The 13587-nt window shown below is 33.5% G+C and overlaps 1 protein-coding gene across 1 annotated transcript in view; it reads left to right on the forward strand.

Annotated features, from left to right (window-relative positions):
• LOC149799248 (growth hormone-regulated TBC protein 1-A-like) overlaps nt 1–13587 on the forward strand; it is a 76223-nt gene that overhangs the window by 43676 nt on the left and 18960 nt on the right. Inside the window, exons 7-8 of the mRNA XM_089958528.1 lie at nt 4683–4746; nt 7694–7802. Of these exons, the coding sequence (XP_089814654.1) occupies nt 4683–4746; nt 7694–7802 (173 nt within the window). The remainder of the gene's footprint in view (nt 1–4682; nt 4747–7693; nt 7803–13587) is intronic.

The raw sequence follows: 13587 nt of genomic DNA on the forward strand, positions 1-13587 counted from the left end.
TTTACACCCAAATGAAACTGTGGTGACAGTGATAAAATAATAATGGTTGTAGGTACAAGCCTGTTAATGTATAAAATTTACTAGAACTGGGTACCACCAATTTTTGTATGCAGCATTTCTGAGTGTACCACAGTGCGTACCACAGTATGCAGCAGTTATATTAGGGACCAACAATTCACTGTTCTTAAACGGGCCTGACACTTTTTTGCCTAATTTCTGTCTTTAAATAGCTGGAAAAGACTTATTGCTCTGATTTGTAGCAAGATAGCCCCATATTATGTCCATGCTATTATTGGGAACAAATGTTATTGATCTTGAGATAAAAGGAAAGAAAATTTATCAGCTCATTAGAAAATCACACCACACCCCCAATTAAATGGCCATTACATTATAGCAGATAAATTTTGTATGTGAATGTTAATTGTTGTACAAGTTGTAGTTTAAAAGCTGTAGTATGATAAAGCTTACACAATACCTAATAATGTAGAAGACACTATGCTGACATTAGAGAGACAATCAGTAATAACAGGAAGTATTGATACTGAAGCTTTCAATTTCCTAGGTACATATTGATATATTAGGAAGGGAAACTTTGAGTGGGATGCCAACACCTGAGCAAAATATTTATCAGAGAGGGCCTTTAAATATAAGACACTGGTACTCAACAATGAGAAAATGTTTAGTGACTTGAGAATTATGTAAAGTTCAGACAGAAAACAAATGCGCTTCGGAAAGTTATAAGATGATTCGGAGTATTACAAAGAAATACATATATCTAACACATTAAAATATCTTGTAAATGACTAAACATGACAATTTTGGAGTGGGTGGCTGGGTGTTTTGTTTAATCTGAATTTTTCTGAAAGTTGGGTTTGACCTTAATATATTTCACTTCATTCCATTTGGCCACCACATTGGCATACAATACACATGTCAAACTTGTGATTAAAGGATCATGCACATACTTATACTTGTAATATACACCATTAATTGTGACAGGTACAACCATTTTGTAAATAAAGTTAATTTTAAAATCTATTTTGTCTTGAAAAATGAAAGCATACTGTTAATATCATTAAAGCTGTGCCAAGATTACTTGGGCATTTCTGTACTGATGGAAATTACCTACTTACCAGTACAGTGAAAAAGTACTGTGGTACATACCAGCATAAAGATACTACTTTGAACCATTATATCAATAATACTTCACACCTTTACAATTTACCCATACAAAGACCTCATCTAATAAATTATATTAAGTTTTTTCCAGTAACTAGTTTTTGCCAATCAGCAAACTTTGTTCTTTTAAATACAGTATTTAACAAACGACCACAAATAGTCTGGTTTTTTAGATATAAAATACAGTATTTAACATACGACCACAAATAGTCTGGTTCTATAGATATAAAATATGATATTAAACATATGACCACAAATAGTCTGATTCTATAGATATAAAAAACAGTATTAAACATACGACCACAAATAGTCTGGTTCTATAGATATAAAATACAGTATTAAACATATGACCACAAATAGTCTGGTTCTGTTGATATAAAATACAGTATTTAACATACGACAACAAATAGTTTAGCTTGTGTTAGACATGGCCAAATACTATACCATCTCTCCAATTAGATGTGTGTTAGACATGGCCAAATACTTTACCATCTCTCTAATTGGCTGTGTTAGACATGGCCAAATACCATACCATCTCTCAAATTGGTGTGTGTTAGACATGGCCAAATACTATACCATCTGTTCAATTAGCTGTGTGTTAGACATGACCAAATACTATACCATCTCTCCAATTGGCTGTGTTAGACATGGCCAAATACCATACCATCTCTCAAACTGGTGTGTGTTAGACATGGCCAGATATATACCTTCTCTCCAGTTGGCTGTGTTCGATATGGCTAAATGCCATACCTTCTCACTATAACCCTAGCCCAAATAGCTGTGTAATATACATGACAACATACCATATCCTCTCCCCAGTTGACGGTTTTATGCATAGTCTAATACCATACTGTGTCACAAATTAGCTCTGTGTTATACATAGTCATATACCATATCCTCTTCCCAATTTGCTGTGTGTTATAATCAACCTTGTATCATACCTCAGGCTGGCTGTGTGTTAAACACTACCAAATACCATACCCTTTCCCCAATTTGCTGTGTTATATAAAACTATATATAATACCTCTCTCAATAGTCTGTGTGTTACATATGGCCATATATCATACCTCTCTCAGTTGGCAGCATATCATATAAGGCCATATATCATGCCTCTCTCAAGTGGCTGTGTGTTATATAAGGCCATATATCATACCTCTCTAAATTGGCTGTGTGTTACATATAGACCACATACCATACCTCTCTCAATTGGCTTGTGTTACATATGGCCATATATCATACCTCTCTCAATAGTCTGTGTGTTACATATGGCCATATATCATACCTCTCTCAGTTGGCAGCATGTCATATAAGGCCATATATCATACCTCTCTCAACTGGCAGTGTGTTATATAAGGCCATATATCATACCTCTCTAAATTGGCTGTGTGTTACATATGGCCATATATCATACCTCTCTCAATAGTCTGTGTGTTACATATGACCATATATCATACCTCTTTCAGTTGGCAGCATGTCATATAAGGCCATATATCATACCTCTCTCAATTGGCTGTGTGTTATATAAGGCCATATATCATACCTCTTTCAGTTGGCAGCATGTCATATAAGGCCATATATCATGCCTCTCTCAATAGTCTGTGTGTTACATATGGCCATATATCATACCTCTTTCAGTTGGCAGCATATCATATAAGGCCATATATCATACCTCTCTCAATTGGCTGTGTGTTATATAAGGCCATATATCATACCTCTCTAAATTGGCTGTGTGTTATATAAGGCCATATGTCATACCTCTCTAAATTGGCTGTGTGTTACATATAGGCCATATACCATACCTCTCTCAATTGGCTTGTGTTATACACACATACCATTTGCTGACCCCAATTTTTTCTTTTAGGAATGCTTGAAACAGAGATAGAAATCAGTAGTGAAAACAATCCCCACTCTTTGTATGACTGTTTACTTCATGCTTGAGAAATTGATTGTTTAGTGGGAAGTATGCTGATGGGATTATGTATTGTAAGCACTATCATCTATACTTAATTTTCAGATTTCTTACCCTCATACAGGTCCTTGAAAACCTTTGAAGTGCTTGAAGTTTTAGATGGCTAAATCATGGCCTTGAAACTACTTCAAAGTCCTTGAACATTTATGGCAGGTCAAATGTCACTGGCATAACTTACTGAAATAGTTAGAGATATGCAGCGTAATCAGTATACCTTGTTTACTATGGTATTTATTTCCAGTGTGTAATTTTTCACTGTACGGGTACTTTAATAGTTTCCGTCAGTAAGGAATGCATGGAATTTTCCAGGTAATCTTGTTATGAATTTAATGATATTAAAAGCATGTTTTGATTTTTCATCACAAATAATTATGTTTATAGATCTTTAATCACGTGTTCGACAAGTGTCAAATATGCCAATATGGCAGCTAATGGGATTTTGTGAAAGATATTTGGACCATGTCCAATATTTGGAAAAATTTCTGGTTCAAAGAAGAAAGAAAAGAATTTCATCTTTATTGTTATATTTTAGCATATGTTAATGTGTGTGTGTGTGTATGTGTGTGTGTGTGTGTGTGTGTGTGTATTTAAGTACATGAACTTTGTAAGACCAAGAAAGATTTTCAATAGAGTTGATGATTTCTGTTTGAAGCTTACATAATTTCTCTAGTCCACTAAATATTTTCTCATTTGTTGAGTTAGTGTGTTGTATGTTTTCTGACTCTCTGTTAACATCTTGTTCCAAATGTTGGCATCCCACTCCTAGTTTCCCTGCCAATAAAATATCAATAGTGTAGCATGACAATTGTAGGCTTTATTGCCAGCACTTCCTATTTTTATGAGCAAGCTTTGTAACATCAGTATACAGTAATATCTTTTATAGAGTGTCATCTTTGGTGCAAGCTGAATCACTCTACTTTAGGTACAGTTGTTAGATGATAATTTATAAAACAATTAACATAAACTTGGCAAATTCATGTAATATATGTGCAAGGTACTGACCATTCAAGTTTTTTTCTCGGGTGGGGGTGGGGGCTGAATTATATTTTATTTTCTTTTATCTCAAGATAAAAAAATTCCAATACTATATTGTATATAATATGTTGTTATTTTGCTTTAATTCATAACAAGATTTTTTCCATCTATTTTGAGAGCCAGAAATGTGAATATAAGAAATAAGAATCCCAGACCCTTGCCTCCTGAAAACTAAATTGTTGATCCCAAACATAATTGTGGTATATTGTGGTACACGTTGTGGTATGTTAAAAAATAATGCAGTACAAAATTTATATTGGTACCCAGCTCTAGAAATAGTTGCAGTCAAATTGATGATTTGCATTGAATGAAGAAGAAAATTATATAGTTTGCTAAAGTAGGTACATTCATGAAAACAGGTAAATAGTTGATTCATAATTTGTTGTTTTAGAAGTATGTGAAATAAAGAAAACAATCTTTATACTCTCTTATGATTTGTCACAGGTTTGATCCTTGAAATTTGTATTGGTTTCAAAATATTTTGCTTGTCTTTTAATAGATTACTATAACCCAGATATGACTGCGATAAAGGTAGAACAAGAAGTACTTGGAGAATTGGTCAGGTAGATGTGTGCACACACACACTTGCATGCACACAAGCACATATGCACTGTATCCATTATCATTGTTTATTTTTCAAAATGTTTCTCTTTATGTTCATGCTGATGGTGCTGGACATACATGTAGTAAAAACGTTTGCCATCCATTGACAGTATTAACAAAAATGTGCATTTACCAACCAAAAAGAATATTTAAATAGTCATATGTTTTTTATTATCCAGAGATATTTTGTTGATATATTTTTCATTGACATGCATATATTTAAAAACAAATATTAGCTGTGTCTCTCTGAGTTTGTAGGTACAGTCAGGAGTCTGCTATGCTGTCTAGACCATACAAATCAAATGCTATCACCAATCAAACATTGTAAAAAGGGATGTTGTGACAAAGCCCTCTGGAATATGTATCAGTTAGGAATTTGGACAGGGAAATAAAACTCAAACTTTCAAACATTGAAAACTTTCATCCAAAAACATAATAAATAATCTTTATTGTTTGTGTATATGTATGTATGTCTGAGTACACTTAAATGAAAAGTTACCTTATTCTGGGATTTATATGTGGTCTTAAATTATGACTTTTCCCTAAATTTATATCAAATGATTGTAGATCTAGGGGACTATAATAAAAGATAAAGTTTTAGACAGGATTCATTTTTATGATATCACCATAAGATTTTAAATTGCCAAAATTTCTCCACTGCTTCAAGTACCCACTATTTGGCATTGCATTTTTAGCTGTAATGGTCATTTACCAGAAGAGCTTTTGGGATGGTCATCTGTCCATTTTTTAGCTAAATTTTATTATTGCTGATCCTCCTAAATTACTTGGAGGATTGCCATAAAATTTTACACACACATTCATCCCATGATCTAGTTGATCATAAATGAAAAGGATGATGTTCAAACATCAGCTATGCCTGCCACCATGGCAGCCATCTTGAAAACCTTCTTATTGCTATTCCTCTTGAATGGATAGCCATATCAACAGGTTTTCACTTAAGGACTTCACATGATGTTTAGATGCTCTAGAATGAAAAGAGTGCTGATCTAAAGTACAGTATCTTGAATATTTTTGTTATTGCTACTCCTGTTGAATGGATGGTTATATCAACATGGGGTTTTCACTAAAAGATGTCTGACAATTGATCCTAAATTAAAATGGTACTAATCATATGGCCTTGTGGCCACCAGGGAAGCCATCTTGAAAATCTTGTTATTAAATCTCCTCTTGAGCAAAAAGTCATATTTATGTGGGGTTTTCACCAAAAGACTTCTTATGATGTCCAATTGATCTTAAATGACAATTGTGCCAATCTGACATCCAATATGGCCACCACACAGGGCAGTCTTGAAAATCTTATCACAACACATCCTGAATGGATGGTTGCAGAATTATGATGTTTTCACTAAAAGACTTCTTATGATGTGTAGTTAGTGCTGAATGAAAATGGTACGGATCTGATGTCCAGTATTGCCACCGATCTGATGTCCAATATGGCCACTGATCTGATGTCCAGTATGGCCACCGATCTGATGTCCAGTATGGCCACTGATCTGATGTCCAGTATGGCCACCAACCTGATGTCCAGTATGGCCACCAATCTGATGTCCATTTTGGCTCCAACAGCAGCCATCTTGATGATCTTGTTATTGCCACATCTCCTGAATGGATGGTTCATGTCAACATGGAGTTTTTGCCAAAAGACTTCTAATGGTGTCTAGTTAGTCTTTTATGAAAATGGTGCTGATGTGAGGTCTAATATGGTTGCTACAGTGGCCAGCTTGAAAATCTTGTTATCACTGTTTCACCTGAACACATGGTCAACATCAGGTTTACAATAAAATACTTCTTATAATGTTTGGTGGTCATAAATTAAAACGGTGCTGATCTGACATTGAATATATACCCATCTTGAAAATTGCTTTCCTACTTCTCTTAAATGAAAAGTAATTTTGACACGGGGTTTTCATCGGAAGAGTTCTCATGATGTTTAGCTGGTCCTAAATGAAAATGGCTAACTCTCAATATGGTGCCTATTTTGAAAATATTGTAATCTCTACTCCTTCCAAATGGATGGCTGTATCTCTACTCCTTCCAAATGGATAGCTATATCAGTATGGGCTTTTCAGCAACATACTTCTTATGATACCTAGTTGGTCCTAAATAATAATGGTGCCATTTCTATGTCCAATATGGTTGCCATGATGGTTTGATGACAATCTTGTCACTAATTCCCTTGAATGTATGATCATTGTGACATGAGGTTTTCCTCAGAAGACTTTAACGTCTAATTTGTCCTAAAAGAAAAAGGTGCCAGTCTGTCATCCAGTAAGTCTACCACAGCAGCTAGTTTGAAAATCTTGCTATGACTGAAGAATATCAGAGGTAGTTTCAACACTCAGCAGTTAAATGGAAGAAATGGTCTTATCTTGAATTCATGGAAACTCCTTTCAACCACTAGAGCACCAGTCCCATCAAGGGAATTTTTTTTCCCCCACCATACTGATAACACTCAAAACAATAACTAGAAGCATCTTTTTATTACATTTTATTATTTATTATTACATTATTACTCTTTTCTATTTCATTATATTATTTTTGTACTTTTATTACTGATTTTGTATGTATTTTTGTTTATTATATTTTTATTTCTCTTTTATTAGATTTTATTGTTTATGAAATTTTATTACTATTTTTTAAAACTAAATATTCATGATTCTGCCAATACTCCATACATGCACTGTAGGAAGCGAGTATGAAGTATATGGTCATAAAAGTTGATTCACTTTTTGGGTGACTTAAGATTTTGTATATAATGAAATAAATAATATTCAGAAATACAGTTTTGTTAGGAATTTTAGTGTCTACAGGACAGCAGTGACTGAGGTGAAGAGAATTCTTTTCAGTTCCAGAATATTTGTTGAAACTCCCAACTTTATGTTACAGATTGAGAGATTCTGAACTTCATAATAAGATAGAGAAGCTGGAAATTCCCTGGTGCCTTGTCGGAATCAAATGGTTTCTCTGTTTGTTTGCTGATGTCTTGCCTACAGAGGTAATGGTCTCATAAGGCAATTTATGTCACCTGTGTCAAGATGTTTTTATTTTCTCATGTAATTACACTGTCTTTTTATCAGTTATTGTTGCCTCGGTCTGCTTAAATAATAGTAACAAGGACTTTCAGAATACATTGTAAACTGTGTATAACAAGATCTTGAGGGATCAGTGAATTAGTCCTTATTATTGCAGATATTTACACCAGAACTGGAAAATAGCCGCAAATGATCTACTTTCCTGGAGACTAGATTTTCATGAAATTGTGCAAAATCTGGATTTTGCTTTCATACCCTATGTAAAATTCTGTGCAAGTAAAGATAATTTAACTTGTCCAGTAAGATTTTCATCTGGGGCGCCCTGTTCTTACTGACTTTGACATGGTTTATTACTTCCCTTTGCTAATAAATTTGCATAATTTACACTTATTTTAAACCTGGCATCACTGTGATAATAAAGTTTTTTTAAATTATTTTACTCTCTGTCTCACCTGCTAACACTAGTTTACATGAGGTGTATAGAGTGACACATGTATCTGCTGATAGCTATCACATAAAGAACATTTCTTATATATATATATATATATAATATATAATTATGACTATCTGTATTATACATTAATTTATAATTCAGTTTTATTTAAGTCATTGGGGTTTATGACCTTTATATTTTAATTCTTTAAATTCATTTGCTGGTTTGTGTTATAGTAAAAGTACATACAATAATTGTAGAATTTCATTAAAAAATCAAGGCAGATTAGCCAGGTCAAATCAACCACTAATTTGGTCATGTAATGCATTAATCTGAATGGAAGTCACAAAAACATTATGTCGGACTTGGAGTGCATTTGTCCTGCAGGGATATCATGCACACCCTACTTGTTGATTGCCTCAGTAGTTTGAGGTCAGAACATGACTGTTAAGTATTTCACAATATAAAGATTTAAATTTTCAGGAATCTGTTTACTGATTCAGATTTTGTTGATTTGTTGCGCACACAGAGTCCTTACATTAAGAGAATTAAAACACCATATTAGGATTCTTCAGTTATACACAGTTTTTGTTAGAGTCATGAGAGGAAATCATGATTTATTGTTCTTAGACTTTTGGAGTGGGAAATATTTATTCTAAAACAGGCATTACTTTGAGGATTATGTGAAATTATTCAAGTGCTTGAACATTTAAATAATTCATTCAAGGGCTTTTGTGATCTTCTACTTTCACTTTTGGGTTTAGAACTGATTCTTCAGTGGTGAAAGCATGTTAGCACATAAACACATTAGAAACTTCATTCAGAATAACTTAGGATTAATGTGAAATTTATAGTACAATTGAGGATAACATTCTAACAATTCATACATTGTAAATTATTTTTAATTCTTTCACTTTGATTATATATTTTAGGGAAATAAATTTATATTTTAGAAACTTGAATGCTTGATGGGTTTTACCATGTCATGTTATTGTCATGTTACTTAGTTTAAGCCTCTAGACAATATATATATATATATATATATATATATATATATATATATATATATATATATATATATATATAACACATGATGGCTGTGGTCCATATATATATATAATATGATGGCTGTGGTCCATATATATATAACACGATGGCTGTGGTCCATATATATATATATATAACATGATGGCTGTGGTCCATATATATATATATATATATATATATATATATATATATATATATATATATATATATATATATATATATATATATATATAACACGATGGCTGTGGTCCATATATATATATATATAACATGATGGCTGTGGTCCATATATATATATATATATATATATATATATATATATATATATATATATAACACGATGGCTGTGGTCCATATATATATATATATATATATATATATATATATATATATATATATATATATATATATATATATATATATAACACGATGGCTGTGGTCCATATATATATATATATATAACACGATGGCTGTGGTCCATATATATATATATATATATATATATATATATAACACGATGGCTGTGGTCCATAGAACAACTGTGTTGTAACCAACCAAGTCAGTCAGCTAAAGAAAATGATGCATGTACCCAAAAAATGGCTGGGGGAGGGGGTAATAAAAGCAGGATCAAAAGTACATGCTTTTGATTTAATGAAGACAAAGCTAGTCTGAAATACGTTTGTATATTGACAGCTTACATTTGTGTAGTACAGTCAATAATGCATTAAGTACTGTGCATGTATGTGAAAAATCCATTAATTCTAGTATACATCACATCATATCAAATTCTTGTGTCAATCACATCCTGTAGAAAACACAAATACACAACGGTAGACTAAAAATGATTGTCCTCATTTCATCTATATCCCTTTGTGAACAAACAGGAATCACTAAATAATTCACTACAATATTCATTTTTGATAGTAGCACATGGCTATAGCAGTTACATACCACATGGACATATACTTAAATTGACCTAGTTGTTTCAGCTGGAGACAGCTTTCATCATGCTGAGGCTACCCAGGGGATGAGGCTATTCATAGGGAAATGAAAACATATGAACAAATTAAAAAGTTTAACAAACATCTTTGCAAGATGCCCCATTTTCAACTAACTTGATGGCAACATATCAGTGGTCTCAAAAGATTGGAAATTTAATTTGTTTTTTATTGGTAGCAATTGTAAGCATAAACTTTTGTCCTTTGATGCAAGGTGCTTTGTTTTTGTTAAAGATTGTAGTTGGACTGCTTTAATGAAAGGTCCATGTATTACTGAAGTCACTATTAAAGGCCAGATTTGGAGGACCAAACAAATGCCCATTTGTTATTGCATCAGAAACATCAAATAATTGTACAACGTTGACTGAGACTGAAATATTTTTTCATTTGCTTAGTATTTATTTTTAAACAATTAACCATTGTTTGGTTGATTGTAGCCATTCCTGTTCCTGCCTTAAGAGATTGGTTGTTTTTAGCTAGTTTGGTAGCATGACTATTTAAAAAATGGTAGCCATGCTGCCATCCTGCTATAAGCAGAGTCGCATTATAATGAATCATGTTATAACAAGTATTACCTAATATACAAAATTTAAACAGCTAACATTGTTGAGGCAAAAAATATTTACCAGATGGTATATTTTTTAAGCCAATAAGGAAACAAAATTGCAATTTGTGAAATAGAAAAAGCCCAGTCCAATCCCTAAATAAACTTTTTACACATTATTTTTATACTTTTAAGAAGAAAATATTTTGTGTATGTGAAAGAAAATATATATATTTTTATGTGGAATTTGAGGAGCCATGCCATGATCATCTTCTATTAGAATTTATATGTGATCTCTTCCCCAAAATGATAACAAAGTTTTTATATGTTATGTTTAGTATGGTAAAACCTGTTATTAGAGAGTGCCCCTTCTGCCAACAAAAAAAAACGGTCTCTCAAGACATTCAGTCTCTCATAACAGGTGTTTACAAAAAGACCAGTTTCCACAGTCCAGTTTCAGAACAATTTAAAGAAAAATAACCACAATCACTGTACAAAGTACTTGCTAAAATATTGTGTACATTCATCTGAAAACAAAATTATATGGCAGTAAAGATATACTTCTATGATTAAACATGAAATCACATTTACATTTTGAGATCACATGTACATGTATTAGCGTATGAAATCATTTCTGATTTACTCTGTTTCCTTTATAATTCCCTAAATTTGTCTTACCGATTTTTAAACCACTATTTTTCTAGTGGTCTGCTCTTTTTAGCTACTTTCAGTTAAAATAATTATTTTCTCCAGTGTTAAAATTTGTCTCTTTTAAGTTGGAGATTCTTCCCATGCTATTACGGTACTAGGTGTTAACATTATGAGTTCTCACTTGTAATATTGACTTTAAAGACATTTTGACTGGGCTTGGGGAAATTATAAAAAGTCTATATATGTGCATTACATATCTAATAATTAATGAGATTTTAAATAACACACAATACATAGGTTCAGTATAAACATAATTGTAAATATAAATAATCTTTGGCATAATGGGGGAAAATCCTGTCACAGCACACTGCACCAGCCAAGCTCTGAATTATTTCTATAGGAATACCTCAGAAAGAGAGACTTGGGGGAGTTTGTAGGGTTGTGAAGAGTGTCCGAATCCTGTATGTGGAGCCGCAAGGGGCTGATACGAGGTATATAGGGACACTGATAACCAAAACTTGATAAGTCTGATCCTGAGGATTGCTATAATGACAAACATCTGCCAATACTCCATACATGCACCGTAGGAAGCGAGTATGAAGTATATGGGCATAATAGTTGAGTACATTTAAGTACTGACACAAAAAGGGGGTCAAATGCAAAGTTGTGAATGCATGAAACTTGGCAATGGCCCCTGAATTGTTTCTATAGGAATACCTCCGCAAGGGGCTGATACAAGGCATATAGGGCATGCTGATAACTGAAACTTGATAAGTCTGATCCTGAGGATTGCTAGAACAACAAACATCTGCCAGTACTCCATACATGCACCGTAGGAAGTGAGTATGAAGTATATGGGCATAATAGTTGAGTACATTTAAGTACTGACACAAATAGGGGGTCAGATGCAAAGCTGTAAATCTGTAAATAACTGAAACTTGGCAATGGCAATAACATTAGCCAATTTGATAAAGGGCCCCTAGAACAGAGCTGTTGTTGTTGTTGTAGGGTTTAACGCCATTTTTCAGCACACGATAGGCTATACATGGCGGCCAGTATTAATGGTGGAGGAAGAACCCAGGAAAACCCCGGAAAGAACCACCGACCCATGAGAAGCTACTGGCAAGCTTTCTCACATACCCACATTGGCTGAATCCGAGACTCGAACCCATGCAGACAGAGGTGAGATGGCAGTGATCCGTAACGGAGAGCGCTTTAGACCACTCGGCCACTCAGGGCCCCAGAACAGAGCTGGAACGGTACACTATGCAAGAAATGTCCCAGATATACAACATGGTGGAAGGAGGGGAGGCAGGTGAGTCTTTCTGCGAATAATGTTAAAAATTAAATGCAGCATCTGCTCTGAAAGAAATGCATCTCTACAGGTGTATCAGTTATATGAATAATGCCTAATTGACAATGTTTCATCAATTGGTTCAACTCAGTCATCTGATTGGTTCAACATGACAATGAATCTAAATTTAATTATTAGCTTATTAACATATATTGGCTGCAATGTCTGGGCAGATAACCATAGTAGACAAAGAGGGGCCCAGCAAGGAGCCAGAGAAGGATGCACTGTATATTACTTAAACTACATTTAACCATTAAATTTATTAAAAAAAGAAACAGTTATCTCATCCAGAAAAAGAATCATTTACTCAGAGACAAAATTAAATGACTTAATTCAAAGAAGTCATACAGGTATTAATTCTATAAACAAAGTGTGTAACCCAGTCGTACCAACTTGATTAGATGACAGCTAATCACTGTAACATCGGGGAAAAAGTCCCCAAAAACAAACATCAGGAGTCTTTAACACTATCAATCGAATCCCGCAAACAATTCTCACTTGCTGGTTTAATGGACAAAGATCTTATTCAACCCCAGACAATATGGTTTAACTCTAAAGGCAAACAATATATGCAACCACTACCTTAACTTTGGTGCAACAATGGAAATTTGTGACATGTACATTAGCCTGGTTTATGGACAGTACCACTATATACAAACCGGTAGCCAGAATCTTTTTTTGTTGTTACTAGAATGTGTGTTTTTGATAGAACAATCTTTAC

This window comes from Sinohyriopsis cumingii, chromosome 5 (genome assembly GCF_028554795.1).
Source record: "Sinohyriopsis cumingii isolate HCF-2022 chromosome 5, ASM2855479v2, whole genome shotgun sequence".
In the NCBI taxonomy this organism is placed as follows: domain Eukaryota; kingdom Metazoa; phylum Mollusca; class Bivalvia; order Unionida; family Unionidae; genus Sinohyriopsis; species Sinohyriopsis cumingii.